Raw genomic sequence first — 24,252 nt, 5'->3', positions numbered from 1 at the left:
TATTAAAGTTATGTATTATATAATTTTACATAGTTCTGTCCTTCAGCTGTAATTGCCTACTAATGTATTATGTTATGGTTTATGTATAAGGTGTTGCCTTGGCAACGGGACATAAGGGGCCTGCTCAGAGAAAGCATTCGTATGCAAAGCCTCCGTAGAGTAAGAAGGTATTGCTCCATATGATATGGTAGTCTGGTCATCTTACTGATGTTAGTCATTAGAGCAAAGTGTTATTGAAGTGTATGAAGGTTTATTCTTATCTTGTATGTGACTGGTGGTGGATGCTACTGGCGTGTGAGTGTGGTGCGGGGAAATGAAAATGGATACGCAAATCAAGAACTCCGTTTAGAGAACAGGAGGAAAAATCCATATCAAGGGGACTTTACTCATTTTATTAATGTACAAAGTCCGCGCACCATACCATAGCTAACCCTTATGGGCTGTAGATTATAACTCGTTACACGAATAACGCAGTTAAATGAACCCTTCGTGACTGTAAAAGGGTAGCACGGAAAATGTTTTGGTTTAGTTAATTTCTATCCACTAGATAATGATGACTCGGGTTACATTTATTTAACGGATTGATGGATCTATAAAAAATATTTAAAAAAAACACGTATGTAACTAAAGTGAAGAATTAAATGTTAAACTTGGAGTTGGAGAAAACACAAACGGTCCTATCTTCTTCGCGTGAGGGCGTCCAAGAGCGTCCTGATTGGTTGGAATAGTCAAGCCTTTGACAGTCCTGAAGGCCAATCAGATTGATAGTGACGGACTTTTTTTTATTCAATTCGAATAAACTGTTGTGAACCAATTGCAGATATGCCAGCGGTCTAGTGAAATAAACCCATTGGACGAGAGACTCGAATGATCGGCATGGAATTGTTTAGGGAACTTGTGGGTGGGTGAATGACCAGAGTGAGCTACAGTCAGTTATGTAACGAAATATACCGTTAATAGCCTACTGGTGATTTGATTGGATAGATGATGAGACGGGTGATCAGAAAGAAGTAAATATATCTGCATGAATAGGACAAAGAGAGAGGAAGAGAGAGAGGATTGCACATCTGGAAATGTTGGTGAGTGCAGCTATTCTATTCATACTGTACCCACATCATCATTGTATAATTTAATTTACTTTAAATGTACTTTAATCTACTTTAATTTAATGTCATGTAGCCTGGGGATTTGTGCAAGGGATGACACGCCTATGGACTATTGGATTTTATCATGTGTGTCATTATACAGACATTAACATGAAACACTCATAAAGGTTTGCACTGTGTTTTATATAAAACTCGGGAAACATGCGGAACAGAAGAGGAATCCATGCCCACACAATTGCGCATCTCCGTATTCTTTATTATTTATTGATGAGAACATTTTAATGCTCTTTGTCTCTATTCTAATAAAGTGTTACAAATAAACATCGTGGCAAATCGCATCGATGCTCCACAGATTAGATAGAAAATAAACTCCATACAGAATGCTACAGGTTTTCGTTATTAGATATTTTGAGCGACATGTTTAATGATTTGATGTTGGTAGAAAAGGAACTCCACAGAATTACAGGACCCAGACTGGCTGACATTCTTGCGCCTCTACAGGTATTCGTCATTCGATATTTTCAGCAACTGAATTGAACAACACATTTTGTTGTACAACGCTGTCTGGAAAACATCTCCCTTCCCTCTGGCGAAAGAATCGCAGGTTAGCCTTTTTCGTCATGAATGTTGTTCTGGAGGCAGCTCTGCAGAATGGTCACTAGCTAGCACAGTCACAGTCATCAAATCAGATTTTAAATTTAACCCTAATCTTAAATTAAGACCAAAAAGCAAATGTTTGTTTTTATGAATGTTTTAATATAGCCAATTTTGACTTTGCAGCTGGCTTATCTAGGGGAAATCTCTCAGATCTGCCTCCAGGACAAGACTCATCCCAATAAACATCCAACTGTAGAAGAGTCACACCATTTCACCACGTAGGTGTGACTTGACTCAGACAGCATGATCTGATTCTGATTCCATTCCCTGACTTCATCTCTGTACGTTGCATTTGACTGGTCCTCAGTGTGTTTCAGTTGGACAGACTGGACAGAGCGCAGCCGACACAGCGACGGTGTGAGTGGAGCAGAGAGAACCCAGGATGGGGGGCGGAGGTCAGCAGACAGAGTCAAGCGAGCCGGCCAAGGGTGACGGGGTTGGGCCCGATGGAGGGCGAGGTGGCAGTGCAGTCTACACCTGGGAAGAGGTTCAGAAGCACTGCCACAGAAGCGACCAGTGGTTGGTCATCGACAGGAAGATCTATAATATTACCCAGTGGGCGAAGAGACACCCGGGGGCATCAGGGTCATCAGTCACTTTGCTGGAGAAGATGCCACGGTCAGTAGCCTAACTATGGAAGTTGTTGGTGAAATGTTCTCAAGTTATTCCAGGAAGACTGTTGCAAATGTTATAATGTTGTAGGTAAGACATATTACACTAGCTGTTAGAGGATACATTATGACTCTATTACATATTACACTAGTTGTTAGTTATGACTCTATTACATATTACAGTAGTTGTTAGTGGATCGTACATTATGACTCTATTACATATTACACTAGTTGTTAGTGGATCATTATGACTCTATTACATATTACAGTAGTTGTTATGGACTCTGATTACATATTACACTAGTTGTTAGTGGATCGTACATTATGACTCTATTACATATTACAGTGGAGTTGACTCTATTACATATTTAGTTGTTAGTGGATCGTACATTATGACTCTATTACATATTACACTAGTTGTTAGTGGATCGTACATTATGACTCTATTACATATTACAGTAGTTGTTAGTGGATCGTACATTATGACTCTATTACATATTACACTAGTTGTTAGTGGATCGTACATTGCTGGATCCTAATTTCATGATAATCTCTTAACTAATCTCACAGTTAATTATTTAGTATTTATTTGTACTTTTTAAAATATTTGTTAAATTATCTGAGAGACAAATAAAGGACATGAGGATATTTGCATGGATATTTGCATATATTTCATTTGCATATTGATCGATGTCTCTAATTTCTAGGAAGCATTTGTCGCATTCCATCCCGATCCTAATTTTGTCAGGAAGTTTCTGAAGCCGTTGCTGATTGGAGAGCTGACACCGACAGAGCCCAGCCAGGACCAGGGGAAAAACGTGAGGAGGCCCATCTTTATCTCTCTCCCTCTACAGCATCACACCCATAACATACATCGTTGTAGGCTACATAATGTGAAGCCTACAGCATCTCTCCCTCTGACACAGCATCACTCCCACTCTAACATACTGTAGGTTTAGGAAGGGACCCGGGGACCAACGTGAGGCCTGTCTTTCTCTGGCTGATAGGGAATTACATGCTTCTCAGACTGAATGCTGTACAGTTTCTACAATGTGTCAGAAGACCCGGGGACCAAGTCGTAGTGTGTCATCTTCAGTCGTCTACTATAATAACTAGATCACATTATACCAGCCTGTCTATGTGCCCAGATGCCCCTATAACTAGATCACATTATACCAGCCTGTCTATGTGCCCAGATGCCCCTATAACTAAATCACATTATACCAGCCTGTCTATATGCCCAGATGCCCCTATAGATCACATTATACCAGCCTGTCATTATACCATCACCTGTCTATATGCCCAGATGCCCCTATAACTAAATCACATTATACCAGCCTGTCTATGTGCCCAGATGCCCCTATAACTAGATCACATTATACCAGCCTGTCTATGTGCCCTATAACTAGGGCACATTATACCAGCCTGTCTATATGCCCAGATGCCCCTATAACTAGATCACATTATACCAGCCTGTCTATGTGCCCAGATGCCCCTATAACTAGATCTCATTATACCAGCCTGTCTATGTGCCCAGATGCCCCTATAACTAGATCTCATTATACCAGCCTGTCTATGTGCCCAGATGCCCCTATAACTAGATCACATTATACCAGCCTGTCTATATGCCCCTATAACTAGATCACATTATACCAGCCTGTCTATATGCCCCTATAACTAGATCACATTATACCAGCCTGTCTATATGCCCCTATAACTAGATCACATTATACCAGCCTGTCTATGTGCCCAGATGCCCCTATAACTAGATCACATTATACCAGCCTGTCTATGTGCCCCTATAACTAGATCACATTATACCAGCCTGTCTATATGCCCAGATGTCCCTATAACTAGATCACATTATACCAGCCTGTCTATATGCCCAGATGTCCCTATAACTAGATCACATTATACCAGCCTGTCTATGTGCCCCTATAACTAGATCACATTATACCAGCCTGTCTATGTGCCCAGATGCCCCTATAACTAGATCACATTATACCAGCCTGTCTATGTGCCCCTATAACTAGATCACATTATACCAGCCTGTCTATGTGCCCAGATGCCCCTATAACTAGATCACATTATACCAGCCTGTCTATGTGCCCAGATGCCCCTATAACTAGATCACATTATACCAGCCTGTCTATGTGCCCCTATAACTAGATCACATTATACCAGCCTGTCTATATGCCCAGATGCCCCTATAACTAGATCACATTGTACCAGCCTGTCTATATGCCCAGATGCCCCTATAACTAGGGCACATTATACCAGCCTGTCTATATGCCCAGATGTCCCTATAACTAGATCACATTATACCAGCCTGTCTATGTGCCCAGATGCCCCTATAACTAGGGCACATTATACCAGCCTGTCTATGTGCCCCTATAACTAGATCACATTATACCAGCCTGTCTATATGCCCAGATGCCCTATAACTAGGGCACATTATACCAGCCTGTCTATATGCCCAGATGCCCCTATAACTAGATCACATTATACCAGCCTGTCTATGTGCCCAGATGCCCCTATAACTAGATCACATTGTACAAGCCTGTCTATGTGCCCCTATAACTAGATCACATTATACCAGCCTGTCTATATGCCCAGATGCCCCTATAACTAGATCACATTATACCAGCCTGTCTATGTGCCCCTATAGCTAGATCACATTATACCAGCCTGTCTATATGCCCAGATGCCCCTATAACTAGATCACATTATACCAGCCTGTCTATGTGCCCCTATAACTAGGGCACATTATACCAGCCTGTCTATATGCCCAGATGCCCCTATAACTAGATCACATTATACCAGCCTGTCTATGTGCCCAGATGCCCCTATAACTAGATCACATTATACCAGCCTGTCTATGTGCCCCTATAACTAGATCACATTATACCAGCCTGTCTATGTGCCCAGACGCCCCTATAACTAGATCACATTATACCAGCCTGTCTATGTGCCCAGATGCCCCTATAACTAGATCACATTATGCCAGCCTGTCTATATGCCCAGATACCCTATAACTAGATCACATTATACCAGCCTTTCTATTTGCCCAGATGCCCTATAACTAGATCACATTATACCAGCCTGTCTATGTGCCCCTATAACTAGATCACATTATACCAGCCTGTCTATATGCCCAGATGCCCCTATAACTAGGGCACATTATACCAGCCTGTCTATATGCCCAGATGTCCCTATAACTAGATCACATTATACCAGCCTGTCTATGTGCCCAGATGCCCCTATAACTAGGGCACATTATACCAGCCTGTCTATGTGCCCAGATGCCCCTATAACTAGATCACATTATACCATCCTGTCTATATGCCCAGATGCCCCTATAACTAGATCCCATTATACCAGCCTGTCTATGTGCCCCTATAACTAGGGCACATTATACCAGCCTGTCTATGTGCCCAGATGCCCCTATAACTAGATCCCATTATACCAGCCTGTCTATTTGCCCAGATGCCCCTATAACTAGATCACATTATACCAGCCTGTCTATGTGCCCCTATAACTAGATCACATTATACCAGCCTGTCTATGTGCCCAGATGCCCCTATAACTAGATCACATTATACCAGCCTGTCTATGTGCCCCTATAACTAGATCACATTATACCAGCCTGTCTATGTGCCCAGACGCCCTATAACTAGATCACATTATACCAGCCTGTCTATGTGCCCCTATAACTAGATCACATTATACCAGCCTGTCTATGTGCCCAGATGCCCCTATAACTAGATCACATTATACCAGTCTGTCTATATGCCCAGATGCCCCTATAACTAGATCACATTATACCAGCCTGTCTATGTGCCCCTATAACTAGATCACATTATACCAGCCTGTCTATATGCCCAGATGTCCCTATAACTAGATCACATTATACCAGTCTGTCTATATGCCCAGATGTCCCTATAACTAGATCACATTATACCAGCCTGTCTATGTGCCCCTATAACTAGATCACATTATACCAGCCTGTCTATATGCCCAGATGCCCCTATAACTAGATCACATTATACCAGCCTGTCTATGTGCCCAGATGCCCCTATAACTAGATCACATTATACCAGCCTGTCTATGTGCCCAGATGCCCCTATAACTAGATCACATTATACCAGCCTGTCTATGTGCCCCTATAACTAGATCACATTATACCAGCCTGTCTATGTGCCCAGACGCCCCTATAACTAGATCACATTATACCAGCCTGTCTATGTGCCCCTATAACTAGATCACATTATACCAGCCTGTCTATGCCCAGATGCCCAGATACCCCCTATAACTAGATCACATTATACCAGCCTGTCTATGTGCCCTATAACTAGGCACATTATACCAGCCTGTCTATATGCCCAGATGCCCCTATAACTAGATCACATTATACCAGCCTGTCTATGTGCCCAGATGCCCCTATAACTAGATCACATTATACCAGCCTGTCTATGTGCCCAGATGCCCCTATAACTAGATCACATTATACCAGCCTGTCTATGTGCCCAGATGCCCCTATAACTAGATCACATTATACCAGCCTGTCTATGTGCCCCCCTATAACTAGATCACATTATACCAGCCTGTCTATGTGCCCAGATGCCCCTATAACTAGATCACATTATACCAGCCTGTCTATGATGCCCTATAACTATGTGATCACATTATACCAGCCTGTCTATGTGCCCAGATGCCCCTATAACTAGATCACATTATACCAGCCTGTCTATATGCCCAGATGCCCCTATAACTAGGCACATTATACCAGCCTGTCTATATGCCCAGATGTCCCTATAACTAGATCACATTATACCAGCCTGTCTATGCCCAGATGCCCTATAACTAGATCACATTATACCATCCTGTCTATATGCCCAGATGCCCCTATAACTAGATCCATTATACCAGCCTGTCTATGTGCCATTATAACTATGTGCCCCCTATATAGATCACATTATACCAGCCTGTCTATGTGGATCACATTATACCAGCCTGTCTATGTGCCCAGATGCCCCTATAACTAGATGCCATTATACCAGCCTGTCTATGTGCCCAGATGCCCTATAACTAGGGCACATTATACCAGCCTGTCTATTTGCCCAGATGCCCTATAACTAGATCACATTATACCAGCCTGTCTATGTGCCCCTATAACTAGATCACATTATACCAGCCTGTCTATGTGCCCAGATGCCCTATAACTAGATCACATTATACCAGCCTGTCTATGTGCCCCTATAACTAGATCACATTATACCAGTCTGTCTATGTGCCCAGATGCCCTATAACTAGATCACATTATACCAGCCTGTCTATGTGCCCCTATAACTAGATCACATTATACCAGCCTGTCTATGTGCCCAGATGCCCCTATAACTAGATCACATTATACCAGCCTGTCTATATGCCCCTATAACTAGATCACATTATACCAGCCTGTCTATGTGCCCCTATAACTAGATCACATTATACCAGCCTGTTTATGTGCCCAGATGCCCCTATAACTAGATCACATTTTACCAGCCTGTCTATGTGCCCCTATAACTAGATCACATTATACCAGCCTGTTTATGTGCCCAGATGCCCCTATAACTAGATCACATTATACCAGCCTGTCTATGTGCCCCTATAACTAGATCACATTATACCAGCCTGTCTATGTGCCCAGATGCCCCTATAACTAGGGCACATTATACCAGCCTGTCTATATGCCCAGATGCCCCGCTGTCTGTTTACCCTGAACACAGGGGTCCTCATGAATGGGGCCCTCTCTGATGAACTGACCCTGAACACAGGGGCTCCTCATGAATGGGGCCCTCTCTGATGAACTGACCCTGAACACAGGGGCTCCTCATGAATGGGGCCCTCTCTGATGAACTGACCCTGAACACAGGGGCTCCACATGAATGGGGCCCTCTCTGATGAACTGACCCTGAACACAGGGGCTCCACATGAATGGGGCCCTCTCTGATGAACTGACCCTGAACACAGGGGCTCCACAGGGATGGGGCCCTCTCTGATGAACTGACCCTGAACACAGGGGCTCCACAGGGATGGGGCCCTCTCTGATGAACTGACCCTGAACACAGGGGCTCCACATGAATGGGGCCCTCTCTGATGAACTGACCCTGAACACAGGGGCTCCACAGGGATGGGGCCCTCTCTGATGAACTGACCCTGAACACAGGGGCTCCACATGAATGGGGCCCTCTCTGATGAACTGACCCTGAACACAGGGGCTCCACAGGGATGTGTCTTTTCACCATTGTTGTTGTTGTTCTCTATCTACACTAATGAGATAAAGATCCGAGGAAACAACGTGAGCCTTTTTATGTATGCGGAGGACATGGCTATAGCAGCTTTTTTTGTTGTTTTAAAGATGCTTCGTCAGATGGGGACAGCTATTATAAACAGACCAACAACCTTCACGACTGGTGTCGGTCAAGTGCCCTCCACATCAATGTGAAATAGACAAAGGAGCTGATCATTGATGGCAACGACTCACTAATGTCCCAACCACTGTCTCTGAACGACCAACCAGTAGAGGGGGTTGAGTGTTTTAAAACATCCAGGGACAGAAATTGACGAGAAACTGAGTTTTACAGAGAATGCAGACTGTATTTGTTTTAAAGCAAGGCAACGTCTGTTCTTAATCAGGAAATTAAAGGGGTCATCCTCATGTTCAATGTGACAGTCTGGTAATCTGAGATGGTGGAGAGCATCCTCACGTTCAATTTGACAGTCTGGTAATCTGAGATGGTGGAGAGCATCCTCACGTTCAATATGACAGTCTGGTAAAGATGGTGGTCAGAATCCTCACGTGGTCATTGTGAGTGAATGTATCAATGTCCTCTATGTTGTTAGTGTATGCAACATGATGGACAAACTGATTTAATTGTGTATGCTGTGCGAATGTACAGTTGAAGTCTGAAGTTTGCATACACTTAGGTTGGAGTAATTTAAACGTGTTTTTCAACCACAAATGTCTTGTTAACAAACTACAGTTTTGGTAAGTCAGTTAGGACATCTACTTTGTGCATGAGACAATTAATTTTTCCAACAATTGTTTACAGACCGATTATTTCACTTATAATTCACTGTATCACAATTCCAGTAGATCAGAAGTTTACATACACTAAGTTGACTGTGCCTTTAAACAGCTTGGAAAATTCTTAAAAATGATGTCATGGCTTTAGAAGCTTCTGATAGACTAATTGACATAATTTGAGTCAAGGTGTACCTGTGGATGTATTTCAAGGCCTACCTTCAAACTCAGTGCCTCTTTGCTTGACATCATGGGAAAATCAAAAGAAATCAGCCAAGACCTCAGAAAAAAATTGTAGACCTCCACAAGTCTGGTTCATCCTTGGGAGCAAATTCCAAACTCCTGAAGGTACCACGTTCATCTGTACAAATAATAGTACGCAAGTATAAACACCATGGGACCACGCAGCCATCATACCGCTCAGGAAGGAGACGCATTCTGTCTCCTAGAGATGAACGTACTTTGGTGCAAAAAGTGAAAATCAATCCCAGAACAACAGCAAAGGACTTTGTGAAGATGCTGGAGGAAACGGGTACAAAAGTATCTACCTTGTCAGCTTGAACTTGCAACCTTCTGGTTACTAGTCCAATGCTCTAACCACAAGGCTACCCTGCCACCTGGTTAAATGTCTGGAATTGTGAAAATATATATTTGGCTAAGGTGTATGTCACCTTCAGACTTCAGTGTAATGTGTATGTGATTATTTTAATGAAAGTTATGCCAAACTAAAATGTCCATCCTGGATATGGACAATAACGTTTTATTCTATTCTTCTTCTTCTTCTCTACAGGTTTCTCTTCTCAATTTACACTGTCGTCATCCCTGTCCTTATCCCTCTCCTGTCCTTATCCCTCTCCTGTCCTTATCCCTCTCCTGTCCTTATCCCTCTCCTGTCCTTATCCCTCTCCTGTTCTTATCCCTCTCTTCTTATCCCTCTCTTCTTATCCCTCTCCTGTCCTTATCCCTGTCCTGTCCTTATCCCTCTCCTGTCCTTATCCCTCTCCTGTCCTTATCCCTCTCCTGTCCTTATCCCTCTCCTGTCCTTATCCCTCTCCTGTCCTTATCCCTCTCCTGTCCTTATCCCTCTCCTGTCCTTATCCCTCTCCTGTCCTTATCCCTCTCCTGTCCTTATCCCTCTCATGTTCTTATCCCTCTCCTTATCCCTGTCCTGTCCTCATCCCTCTCCTGTCCTTCTCCATCTCCTGTCCTTATCCCTATCCTGTCCTTATCCCTCTCCTGTCCTTATCCCTCTCCTGTCCTTATCCCTCTCCCTCTCCTGTCCTGTCCTTCTCCCTCTCCTGTCCTTCTCCCTCTCCTGTCCTTATCCCTCTCCTGTCCTTCTCCCTCTCCTGTCCTTATCCCTCTCCTGTCCTTATCCCTCTCCTGTCCTGTCCTTATCCCTCTCCTGTCCTTATCCCTCTCCTGTCCTTATCCCTCTCCTGTCCGTATCCCTATCCTGTCCTTATCCCTCTCCTGTCCTTATCCCTCTCCCTCTCCTGTCCTCTTCCTCCCCTCCACTCCCTCAATTCTCATCTCTCTACCATCATCATCCATCCTCTTGGTTCATCTACTTGGCTCTATCACAGTTTGTCTTTCTGCTATCTCCTCGCCTCCAGAAATCAAGGACAGATTCATTGAGATAGACTTCATACGCCTGTATTGATTATTGATCACCTCTAACCCATACAGGCAGTACTGGTGCAGGACTTCCAGGCCCTGCGTGACCGTGTGGAAAAGGAGGGTCTCCTCCGTGCCCGCCCCCTGTTCTTCAGCCTCTACCTGGGCCACATCCTGCTACTAGAGGCCCTGGCTTTGGGCCTGCTCTGGGTCTGGGGGACCAGCTGGAGCCTCACACTGCTCTGTTCCATCATGCTGGCCACGTCTCAGGTACCATTACAGTATTATTAGGGAGTACAAGAAGATATTTGACAGGCAGATTCAAAGGTTAGACATAGGGATCGAAGGTTAGGGTTAAGGTTAAGGTTAGGTTTAGGATTAAGGTTATAATTAGAGGATTAGTTTAGGGTTAGGATTAAGGTTAGGTTTCGGATTAAGGTTAGAATTCGAGGATTAGATTAGGTTTATGATTAAGGTTAGAATTAGAGGATTAGGTTAGGGTTAGGATTAAGGTTAGAATTAGACGAATAGATTAAAATGTAGGTTAGGGTAAGGGTTTAGGTTAGGTTTAAGATTTAATTTAATTCATTAATTAAATGTATTTATTTACCATTATTTAATTAGGCAAGTCAGTTAAGAACAAATTCTTATTTACATTGACGGCCTACCAAATGACAAAAGGCCCCCTGTGGGGACGGGGGCTGGGAAAAAAATAATAATAATTTTAAAAAAATAATAATTTTTAAAAATATCGGACAAAACACATCACGACATGAGACAACACTACATGAACAGAGAGCGAAAACAACAACACAGCATGGTAGCAACACAACATGACAACAACATGGTAGCAACACAACATGACAACAACATGGTAGCAACACAACATGACAACAACATGGTAGCAACACAACATGACAACAACATGGTAGCAGCACAACATGACAACAACATGGTAGCAACACAACATGACGACAACATGGTAGCAACACAACATGGTAGCATCACAACATGACAACAACATGGTAGCAACACAACATGGTAGCATCACAACATGACAACAACATGGTAGCATCACAACATGACAACAACATGGTAGCAACACAACATGACAACAACATGGTAGCAACACAACATGACAACAACATGGTAGCAACACAACATGACGACAACATGGTAGCAACACAACATGGTAGCATCACAACATGACAACAACATGGTAGCAACACAACATGACAACAACATGGTAGCAACACAACATGACAACAGCATGGTAGCAACACAACATGACAACAACATGGTAGCAACACAACATGACAACAACATGGTAGCAACACAACATGACAACAACATGGTAGCAACACAACATGACAACAACATGGTAGCAACACAACATGACAACAACATGGTAGCAACACAACATGGCAGCAACACAACATGGCAGGAGCACAAAACATGGTACAAACATTATTTGGCACAAGACAACAGCACAAAGGGCAAGAAGGTAGAGACAACAATGCATCACGAGAAGCATTTAATAAATAAGCATCAACCAGTGGGTCTTGCAACAGGTATACATACAGTGATGACCAGTTTACAGAGGAGTATAGAGTGCAGTGATGTGTCCTATGAAGAGCATTGGCGGCAAATCTGATGGCTGAAGGGTAAAGAACATCTAGCCACTCGAGAGCACCCATACCTGCCGATCTATAAATGATGTCTGCGTAATCTAGCATAGTTAGTATGGTCATTTGAATCAGGGTTAGAAAGTACTTGTATGAGGTGACTACTTGAAGCTCAAAACCCTCAGAGTAATCACACCAGTAGGGAGTGGGGCATTCTTCATACCAAACCATATGACAGAGAAATCCTGTTGGACGGTAAGAAAGCTTTGTTGTGGAGCATTTAACACAAGTTCTAGGGAGGGGCCAGCTGAGTATAAGACTGTATCATCTGCATATAAATGGATAAGATAGCTTCCATCTGCCTGAGCTATGTTGTTAATGTAAATTGAGAAGAGCATGGGGCCTAGGATCGAGCCTTGGGGTACTCCCTTGGTGACAGGCAGTGGTTGAGACAGCAGATGTTCTGACATTATATACTGTGCTCTTTGAGTGAGGTAGTTAGCAAACTAGGCCAAAGACCCCTCAGAGACACCAATACTCCTTAGCCGGCCCACAAGAATGGAATGGTCTACCGTATCAAAAGCTTTGGCCAAGTCAATAAAAATATCTGCACAACATTGCTTAGAATCAAGGGCAATAGTAACATCATTGAGGACCTTCAATGTTGCAGTGACACATCCATAACTTGAAAAGAAACCAGATTGTATACCAGAGAGAATACTATAGACATCAAGAAAGCCAGTCAGTTGATTATTGAGAAGTTTTTCCAACACTTTTGATGAACAGGGCAAAATAGAAATAGGCCTATAACAGTTAGGATCAGCTTGATCTCCCTCTTTAAATAAAGGACGAACTGTGGCTGCCTTCCAAGCAACGGGAACCTCACCAGAATGGAGAGACAGGTTCAAAAGTTCAGAGAGAGGCTTGGTGATGATAGGGGCAGCAACCTTAAAGAAGAAAGGGTCTAAAACCATCTGACCCAAAACTCAGATGTTTTTTTGGGGTCTAGTCTCAGGAGCTCCCTTAGTACCTCGGACTCAGTGACTGCCTGCAGGGAGAAACTTTGTAGCGGGGCAGGGGAAAAGAGGGAGAAGAGAGATAAGGTTACCAAACCATCTTTCAGACACTGTTCAAATTCTGCCTTTCTTTTTCCCTCTCAGGCCCAAGCTGGCTGGCTGCAGCATGACTATGGCCACCTGTCAGTCTGCAAGAAATCTAGTTGGAATCACATACTGCACAAGTTTGTCATTGGACACCTAAAGGTAGGCTGCTGGACAATGGTTGGACATTTGACAATACTGTTTCTTTAGGTGGATCTTCTGCTACTCTTTGGATGAGTTAACCGGCCGGACACAGTTTAAACCTAGTTCTAGACTGAAAACCATTCTCAATGGATAATCAGCTTTGAAAGAACATTTTACTCCAGGACTATGTTAAGTCTTTGTTCAGGAAACTGTCCCTTTCACTTTCCTACATTCACCAGAGCAGTGTTACATTTCCAAGTTCACTGCTATACATTAGCCTTATTTTGTGTCGTGTCCAACAGGTGTAAGTTATAGTAAGTGTAATTGTGTGTACCATTAATAAGTAACAGTAGCTGTGTGTTTCCAGGGTGCCTCTGCTAACTGGTGGAACCATCGTCACTTCCAGCACCACGCTAAGCCCAACGTTTTTCGTAAAGATCCTGATATCAACTCACTACATGTCTTCGTCCTGGGAGACAAACAGCCTGTAGAGGTAGTTATCACTATAGTATATTTGTGATTCCTGCCCCAACTGGACTCACAACCTAGTAGGTAGCCTAGTGGTTAGAGCGTTGGACGAGTAACTGGAAGGTTGCAAGTTCAAATCCCCGAGCCCACAAGGTACAAATCTGTCGTTCTGCCCCTGAACAGGCAGTTAACCCACTGTTCCTAGGCCGTCATTGAAAATAAGAATTTGTTCTTAACTGACTTGCCTTGTTAAAAAAAATATTTTAAAAACTTAGTGCTTTGTGACCCATCTGACTTCCTGTCATATTTGAATAATAATCTAAATATTCATGTAATATTCAAATATCTATGTAATAGTTCATTAATGTAATATTCATGAAATAACCATGTAATATTATTAATGTAATATTCATTAAATAACCATGTAATATTATTAATGTAATATTCAAATATCCATGTAATAGCTCATTAATTTAATGTAATATTCATGAAATAACCGTGTAATAATATCCATGTAACGGTTTGTCTCAGTCGTGTTAAAACGGTATTCGTGTTTCTGTGTAAGACCCATCTGACTCCTTGTCTCTGTCTATTGCAGTATGGTATAAAGAAGTTGAAGTACATGCCCTACCATCACCAACACCAGTACTTCTTCCTCAGTAAGTTGCTGAACACGTTTCATGGATTTCTGTATAGAATCACATCAACTTCCATTGAACAGGTAAAAGACAGACCACTGTATGTAATGTATGTAATACCAATATTATCCTTCTGTGTTCCAGTTGGACCTCCACTAATCGTTCCAGTGTTTTTCAACATCCAGATATTCCGGACCATGTTTTCACAAAGAGACTGGGTGGTGAGTTTTCATACCAACTAAATGTAGACTTAATCCTCTTCATTCTTATCTGGAACGTAAGGGCTTCCATGAGAGAGTAATTATAGATATATATATATATATATATATTATTTATTTATTTCACCTTTATTTAACCAGGTAGGCTAGTTGAGAACAAGTTCTTATTTCCAACTGCGACCTGGCCAAGATAAAGCAAAGCAGTGCAACACAAACAACACAGTTACACGTGGAATAAACAAACAACAGTCAATAACACAATAGAAGAGTCTATATACAGTGTGTGCAAATGAGGTAGGATAACGGAGGTAAGGCAATAATAATGGGGGTGACCAGAGAGAGATACCTGTTGGAGCGTGTGCTATGGGTGGGTGCTGCTATGGTGACCAGTGAGCTGAGATAAGGTGGGGCTTTACCTAGCAAAGACTTATCGATGACCTGGAGCCAGTGGGTTTGGCGACGAATATGAAGCGAGGGCCAGCCAACGAGACCATACAGGTCACAGTGGTGGGTAGTATATGGGGCTTTGGTGACAAAACGGATGGCACTGTGATAGACTGCATCCAATTTGCTGAGTAGATTGTTGGAGGCTATTTTGTAAATGACATCGCCGAAGTCAAAGATCGGTAGGATGGTCAGTTTTACAAGGGTATGTTTGGCAGCATGAGTGAAGGATGCTTTGTTGTGAAATAGGAAGCCGATTCTAGATATAATTTTGGATTGGAGATGCTTAAAGTGAAGGAGAGTTTACAGTCTACACCTATTTGTAGTTGTGTTCTAAGTCAGAACGGGTGGACAGGTGCGGGCAGCGATTGGTTGAAGAGCAATGCATTTATTTTTTACTTGCATTTAAGAGCAGTTGGAGGCACGGAAGGAGAGTTGTGTGGCATTGAAGTTCGTCTGGAGGTTAGTTAACACAGTGTCCAAAGAAGGGCCAGATGTATACAGAATGGTGTTGTCTGCGTAGAGGTGGATCAGGGAATCACCAGCAGTGAGAGCGACATCATTGATGTATACAGAGAAAATAGTCGGCCCGAGAATTGAACCCTGAGGCACCCCCATAGAGACTGCGAGAGGCCCGGACAACAGACCCTCCGATTTGACACACTGAACTCTGTCTGAGAAATAGTTGGTGATCCAGGCAAGGCAGTCATTTGAGAAACCAAGGCTGTTGAGTCTGCCAATAAGAATGTGGTGATTGACAGAGTAAAAAGCCTTGGCCAGGTCGATGAATACGGCTGAACAGTACTGTCTCTTATCGATAGCGGTTATGATATCGTTTAGGACCTTGAGCGTGGCTGAGGTGCACCCATGACCAGCTCAGAAACCAGATTGCATAGCGGAGAAGGTACGGTGGGATTCGAAATGGTCTGTGATCTGTTTGTTAACTTGGCTTTCGAAGGCCTTAGAAAGGCAGGGCGGGATAGATATGATTATGATTATTATTAGTATTATGATTATGCGAACACCTGGGGGCACTACATCCTTGTTCGTTGCTCACTAAAGCTAGCGAGCATAATACCACTAACACTGACTGTACCATCAGAAATGTCTAGCTTCCTAATCAACAGTGATAATTGTTGCTTTGCTAGGAACCCCAGATGTGATCATGTCTGTCCGTAATACCAATCTTTGTCTCCTGTGAAGGATCTGGCGTGGTCATGTCTGTCCGTAATACCAATCTTTGTCTCCTGTGAAGGATCTGGCGTGGTCATGTCTGTGTAGGAACCCCAGATGTATAATGTCTGGCCTAATACCAATCTTTGTCTCCTGTGAAGGATCTGGCGTGGTCATGTCTGTCCGTAATACCAATCTTTGTCTCCTGTGAAGGATCTGGCGTGGTCATGTCTGTGTAGGAACCCCAGATGTATAATGTCTGGCCTAATACCAATCTTTGTCTCCTGTGAAGGATCTGGCGTGTTCATGTCTGTCTGTAATACCAATCTTTGTCTCCTGTGAAGGATCTGGCGTGGTCGATGACTTTCTACCTTCGCTTCTTCTGCTGTTACTATCCCTTCTTTGGTTTCTTTGGCTCAGTAGCATTGATCAGCTTCGTCAGGTAAAGTATGAACTGAGAGGGAGCTCAAAGATTAACTCATTCATTCGTTGTATTCAAACTATCTACAGTATTAGAAAACAACACAATGCTGTGCTTGATGTAATAATGTAATTTAATATTGTGGCTGAATAATTATATTGTGAATATTGTACTGTATATAGGTTTTTGGAAAGCCACTGGTTTGTATGGGTGACCCAGATGAGTCACCTTCCTATGGAGATGGATCACGAGCGACAACAGGACTGGCTCACCATGCAGGTAACATGTCATCATTACTAGACACCAGGACTGGCTCACCATGCAGGTAACATGTCATCATTACTAGACACCAGGACTGGCTCACCATGCAGGTAACATGTCATCATTACTAGACACCAGGACTGGCTCACCATGCAGGTAACATGTCATCATTACTTGACACCAGGACTGGCTCACCATGCAGGTAACATGTCATTACTAGACAACTGGGTCTTGTCTGGAGTAGGAGGGCCGATCTAGGATCAGGTCCCCCCTGTCCATACATTCCTATTCATTATAATCTTAAAAGGCTAAACTGATCCGGGAACAGCAGTCCTGAGTACAGGTCCAGGAGTGTTTTCCGGGGCTGTGCCTTCTATAGTTCTCCAGCAGAGGGAGCTGTAACGTGTCTCTTTCTCTGGTCTTAGTTGAGTGCTACTTGCAACATTGAACAGTCAACCTTCAACGACTGGTTCAGTGGACACCTCAACTTTCAGATTGAACACCAGTAAGTGAAACAAATATCCCACCTTACTGTTGTCTGTCAAACAGTATATACTGTGTTTATATGGTCATTTATCAGGGCATTGACATACTCAAGTTATAGTTTTAGTTTAAGTATTCAGCTTCGTTCGATCTTAAATATAACTTGTTGTTTGTACTAAATACTCTACCTCGTAATAGTGTTTAGATACAATATCGATACAATCCTACTCAGAAATGGAGGTTTCTCTGAAAAACTCTGATTGTGTCTGATCTCTCTCTTTCTCTACCCCCACTCTCTCTCTCTCTCTCTCTCTCTCTCTCTCTCTCTGCCTCTCTCTCTCTGCCTCTCTCTCTCTGCCTCTCTCTCTCTGCCTCTCTCTCTCTCTCTCTCTCTTCTCTCTCTCTCTCTCTCCCCCTCTCCCTCCTTCCTCCCCCCCCACTCTCTCTCTGCCTGTCTTTCTCTCTCCCCCTCTGTCTTTCAGTCTGTTTCCTACAATGCCCCGTCATAACTACCACCTGGTGGCTCCTCTGGTTCGTGCTTTGTGTGAGAAGCATGGCGTTCCCTACCAGGTCAAGACTTTGCAGAAAGGCATGACTGATGTTGTCAGGTAAAGTGTTTTAATGAATACTTGTATAGTGCTATTCCTCTGGGAATAGATTGTACATCATAAGGTGATACCTGCTGCTCTCAGTCTCCTATGTGATTTACCTGGTTCTTTATCCACCTCTGTTCTTCTCCAGGTCACTGAAGAAGTAAGGGGATCTGTGGCTGGATGCGTATCTCCATAAATAAATCCCTTCCTGACTCTGGACGGGATTTAATCCATCGCAGATTAACGACCTGTGAACAGAGAGGACATTTCCTAGATGTTTTTGATGATAATGATCGCTGCAAACATTATTGTGATATAATTGTTTTAATCCTTGTCAGCAGTGAATGGGGATCCATAGCATAAATAGAGGGTTTATATAGTAGGGCCAGGCGTTTAAAAAAATAAAAACGTTTTTATTGACCTATATTTCCAGCATTATCCACTGGGTTTGATGCAGGCAGAAAATCCTAGGAAATGCTCTGTAATTGACACAAGTCTCAGTCATTCCAGTCTGGTTGTCCCTTCGTTTCTGGTGGAGGGATCGCCTGAACCAGGGGAGGCGCAGCATATGAATCTTAATTTCACAAAAATTATTATTTGGCAGGGAATTCTATTTGTAGATCAGTGATTTTACACCTCGTTTTTCTCAAGCTGATCGCCTCCCAACAGACTCAATCCCTGATCACAGGAGGTTATATAAATGGGGCAATTAGGACACTTAAAGGGGAAAGACTATGAATCAAAGCAGACAATATAAGTGTACAATAAAACATCTCTATCGCTTGAAATTCCCCGCTGGGATGTTCTTTGCAGACAACAATATTTTCTGCAAAACCTGCAAATTAGCGTCACATTTTAAATGGAAAAACAGGATAGACAGGATAGACAGCCATCTGACATAATTATGCCGTCTCAGAAGAATGCTTCAACCTTGAAAGGTTGTGGGGGATATATAGTGAAACAGTCTCGTCCTTACATAACAAGACAACATCAATCAACAACAATATTTCACGACGTCTTCGTTGTCTGTTAATTAACAAATGGGTATGATAGGCATTTTTGTATCCGAAAATGTAGAGGGTGGAATATAGACTATTTTCAGAATACTAATGGCTCGCCTATTTTCATTTACTATAGAAATAACACCTTTTATCCATCTCTGTTAAGACTTCAGTATCTGGAGAGATGCGCTTCTCCGCCTCCACAAGGTTCATGTAAAAGCGGAGCTACTCGGAGTCATATTCTAACACTGTCGAATAGGTCTCTGCCTGTAAATACACTCTTATCAGCCAGAACAACTTTAACATCTTCACCCAGCTCTCATACACAATGTGTGACAGTGGATTTGTCCGTTACTATGGAGATGCTTTCCGTTGTGTTTTTTTTCCGGGCTGCGCCTCGGTTCTTTTCACGTGTCTTAATGAAGGTGCGCAATTTGGGATTGTCAACTTTGTTTAGAGGGATGTTGGCGCTTGCAATAGCCATATCCTCATAATTTATTCTATAGCAAATTAAAATGCCTACTTGGTTCTGAATTGTGTTACATTTTCTTACATAAAATACCTATCATTCCCATAATAATGTTAATACCAGGCAATGAACAAGTAAAATATGTACGTCGATAATGTCCTTAAAATACGCTAATAACTGCTGATGAGAATAATTGTTGGCGATTATTTCATTTGAAGTCAATCCACATGGTTGGGAATTGATTTTGGACTTATTGGATATTTATGTTTATAATCATGGTGTGAGAAAGCGCTTATATCAGCAACTTGAGGTCAGTTTATCGAAATGCGGGATAGGAAAACAACCGAAACGCCTGGCCTTCATCATTGGTGACTAGATAAACTATTCCTCCCCAAACGGAAAAAATACATTTATATATTTTAACAACATGTATGTACATGTATTTACGTATATGTAAATGACAGATATCTAGATATATGTTTAAGCCTTATATTACATATATTTAAATATATCGACATATTACAAAATTGGCCTTTTTTTATATTTTTACAAATATGTTTATATCTTTAAATATCTGGAAATACATTTTGATAGCGTGCTGTGGTAGCTAGTAAAATAATTTACCAAATATATTTTGCCATATTTTAATGAATTGAAATGTTTGCCTTTTACCTGAATACTGTTGCTAGGCTACATTAAAATCCATTGCATAAAACTACCAAGTTCAGACCTATACTTTGACAAGTTTGACAACAAAATAATGAATGACAACTAAAAAGTTCACAAAATATAAGTTAACATGTAAATATATTTGTAAAATATGTGTAAAATACACACTTGCACCTGACAACCTTCTCTACCCTGAACGATACGTTTGAGTCCAATGGAGGCTGGTGGGAGAAGCTATAGGAGGATGGGCTCATTGTAAAGGCTGGAATGGAATTAATGGAATGGAGTCAAACATGTGGTTTCCATGTCTTCGATACTGTTCCATTCCAACCATTACAATGATCATCTCCTCCCATAGCGCCTCCCACCAGCCTCCACTGGTTGAGTCTCTATTGACCTCTAGTACCCAGCATTACGTTTCTAAAGTGGTGTTTTGTATGCACAAGTTGTCGTGGAAAATAAATTATGCCGCCATTGAGGTATAGCCCATCTGCCACTTATGAAACAGTAAAATTAAACAAGATGTATATTTCGAAAAGCACTTGAACATAGAACATATTTGTAAATATATCTACTGTCCATCCTTGGTGTCCCGAGCCCCATCCCCGGCTCCAACTGACAATTTAGAATTTTATTCAGAAGGAAAAGTTATTTGACTAAACACTCATAACATTTGATTAAAATATGTTTTTAACCTGTTTGGTGACAGAGGAAAATATGTCTTCAACTGCAAGCAAGAGTTTTCATTAAGCTTGCTAAAACACCTCGCTAGCTTAGCTAGCTCCTTCTTTAGCTTGCCACAAACGTGCAGTGTGACTAACCAAGCTAAGAATTGTTATGAAAATTAAAGTTGAGTAGAGTTCAGTTAATGTCCAGTATGTATTAATAAATATAATTTAATTACCAAAGCTATTTGAAAAATGAATAAAACAATGTGTTGCTTGCTAGCTTTAGAGAAGGGTTGGGTGTCTCTTGAAACAGAATCTGGCCTTACTCGAGATGTTGATATGGCGAATCTCCTTTAAAGGGGAACCGCACCCACTGATGAAGATGAATTGGGACAGGTTCCACCAGGCTAGGTTATGAAGGTGAATTGGGACAGGTTCCACCAGGCTAGGTTATGAAGTTGAATTGGGACAGGTTCCACCAGGCTAGGTTATGAAGGTGAATTGGGACAGGTTGGTGCCACCAGGCTAGGTTATGAATGTGAATTGGTACAGGTTCCACCAGGCTAGGTTATGAAGGTGAATTGGGACAGGTTCCACCAGGCTAGGTTATGAAGGTGAATTGGGACAGGTTCCACCAGGCTAGGTTATGAAGGTGCATTGGGACAGGTTACAACAGGCTAGGTGATGAAGGTGAATTGGGACAGGTTGGTGCCACCAGGCTAGGTTATGAATATGAATTGAGACAGGTTCCACCAGGCTAGGTTATAAAGGTGAATTGGGACAGATTATATCAGGCTAGGTTATGAAGGTTAATTGGGACAGGTTGGTACCACCAGGCTAGGTTATAATGGTGAATTGGGACAGATTATATCAGGCTAGGTTATGAAGGTTAATTGGGACAGGTTGGTAACACCAGGCTAGGTTATAATGGTGAATCGGGACAGGTTCCATCAGGCTAGGTTACGAAGGTGAATTGGGACAGGTTACACCAGGCTAGGTTATGAAGGTGAATTGGGACAGCTTGAGGCAACCAGGCTAGGTTATGAAGGTGAATTGGGACATGTTCCACCAGGCTAGGTTATGAAGGTGAATTGGGACAGGTTCCACCAGGCTAGGTTATGAATGTGAATTGGGACAGGTTCCACCAGGCTAGGTTACGGAGGTGAATTGGGACAGGTTACACCAGGCTAGGTTATGAAGGTGAATTGGGACAGGTTACACCAGGCTAGGTTATGAAGGTGAATTGGGACAGGTCAGATGTAACTAGCCTGATTCAAGTGTCCTCTCTGTTCCATTTACAGCCAAGTGGTACATTGCTTTTTGTTCTAAAGGTCAAATCTTTTCATTTTTTATCCTATTTTTATTTAACCTTTATTTAACTAGGCAAGTCAGAACAAATACCCCCCCGGCCAAACCCTAACCTGGACGACGCTAGGTCAATTGTGGAACTCCCAATCACGGCCGGTTGTGATACAGCCTGGAATAAAACCAGGGTCTGTAGTGACGCTTCTAGCACTAAGATGCAGTGTCTCAGACCGCTGCGCAACTCGGGATCCCCAAGTGCATTTTTACTAATGCATTTCACAACCAAAATCACTCTACTAGTGGTATCTGCTTGGCTGGGTAACTAGTTTAATTTACCGGGTATTTTTATTGTACAATTTTCACAGATTACACATTACTGTTGTTGATGAACCCATACGTGTCATGTGCTAATTCTAATTCGTCACTATTTACCACAGCCACAAAGTCATACAGGCTGCCTATTTCTACAATTTATCTTCTTACAATGTGAGTTCAACCTAACCTTAGCCTTAACCACAAAATCTTGGCCACTTTAGATACTGCCGGCAGCATGCTATCGCCTACAACTGCGGGAGGCAACTGACTTCGGGAATGCACACCTATGTGAAGCTAGCACAATAAGGAATAGTCCCAGTAGTGGAATTTACAGTTTGCCTTCAAAATAAAAGTTCCCCATTGAAAGTGATGCAAACGGATACAAATAATGGGAACAGGCCATATTTAATTTGACACAAAAATAAAAACAACTGTTGAAATCCCACTGTTGATGTATCAGACTTCAGAATTGGATTAGGGGCCATACTTATATGCTCTGTACAGTCTTACCTATGGATCTTGGGTCGATGATACAGGGTATCAGCCTGCTCCGGGACACCCACAGACTTCAATCCTGAAGAGTGGCACCGCTTTGTGCACGGGAGGGGGAGGGGGGGGGGGGCATTGTCTTGCTGAAATAGGAAAAGACCTTCCCCAAAACTGTTGCCACAAAGTGGGGTGGCAGGGTAGCCCAGTGGTTAGAGAGTTGGACTAGTAACCGGAAGGTTGCAAGTTCAAACCCCCGAGCTGACAAGGTACAAATCTGTTGTTCTGCCCCTGAACAGGCAGTTAACCCACTGTTCCTAGGCTGTCATTGAAAATAAGAATTTGTTCTTAACTGACTTGCCTAGTTAAATAAAGGTCAAATAAAAAAGTTAGAGGTACAGAATCCTCTAGAATGTCATTGTATGCTGTAGGGTTAAGATTCCCCTTCATTGGAACTACTGGGCCTAGCCCATTATTCCTCCTCCACCAAACTTTACAGCCATGAAACCCCCCCCACAAGAGCATTACTCCTTTCCCATTTGTCGCATTGCGGCAGGTAGCGTTTTCCTGGCATCCGCCAAATCTAAATCCGTTCGTCGGACGATGAATCGCTGCAGAGAACGCGTTTCCACTGCTCCAGAGTCCAATGGCAGCGAGATTTACATCGCTCCAGCCGATGCTTGGCATTGCGCATGGTGATCTTAGGCTTGTGTG

General features: G+C 42.6%; 1 protein-coding gene across 1 annotated transcript; it reads left to right on the top strand.

The window, feature by feature from the left end:
- The first annotated feature begins 915 nt into the window (after nt 1-915).
- On the top strand, nt 916-20,813 carry LOC118376164 (acyl-CoA Delta-4 desaturase-like). Its single transcript, XM_052481044.1, is given in 15 exon segments — nt 916-1,079; nt 1,887-1,981; nt 2,071-2,335; nt 2,338-2,381; nt 3,082-3,192; nt 11,130-11,327; nt 13,843-13,944; nt 14,294-14,419; nt 14,993-15,053; nt 15,177-15,253; nt 17,212-17,309; nt 17,471-17,567; nt 17,975-18,054; nt 18,515-18,640; nt 18,774-20,813. Coding segments are annotated over 13 exon segments (1,362 nt in total). The 5' UTR covers nt 916-1,079; nt 1,887-1,981; nt 2,071-2,145; the 3' UTR covers nt 18,826-20,813.
- Nucleotides 20,814-24,252: the final 3,439 nt, after the last annotated feature.

This window comes from Oncorhynchus keta, chromosome 26 (genome assembly GCF_023373465.1).
Source record: "Oncorhynchus keta strain PuntledgeMale-10-30-2019 chromosome 26, Oket_V2, whole genome shotgun sequence".
Taxonomy (NCBI): domain Eukaryota; kingdom Metazoa; phylum Chordata; class Actinopteri; order Salmoniformes; family Salmonidae; genus Oncorhynchus; species Oncorhynchus keta.
This window is presented reverse-complemented; position numbering and strand designations above follow the sequence as displayed.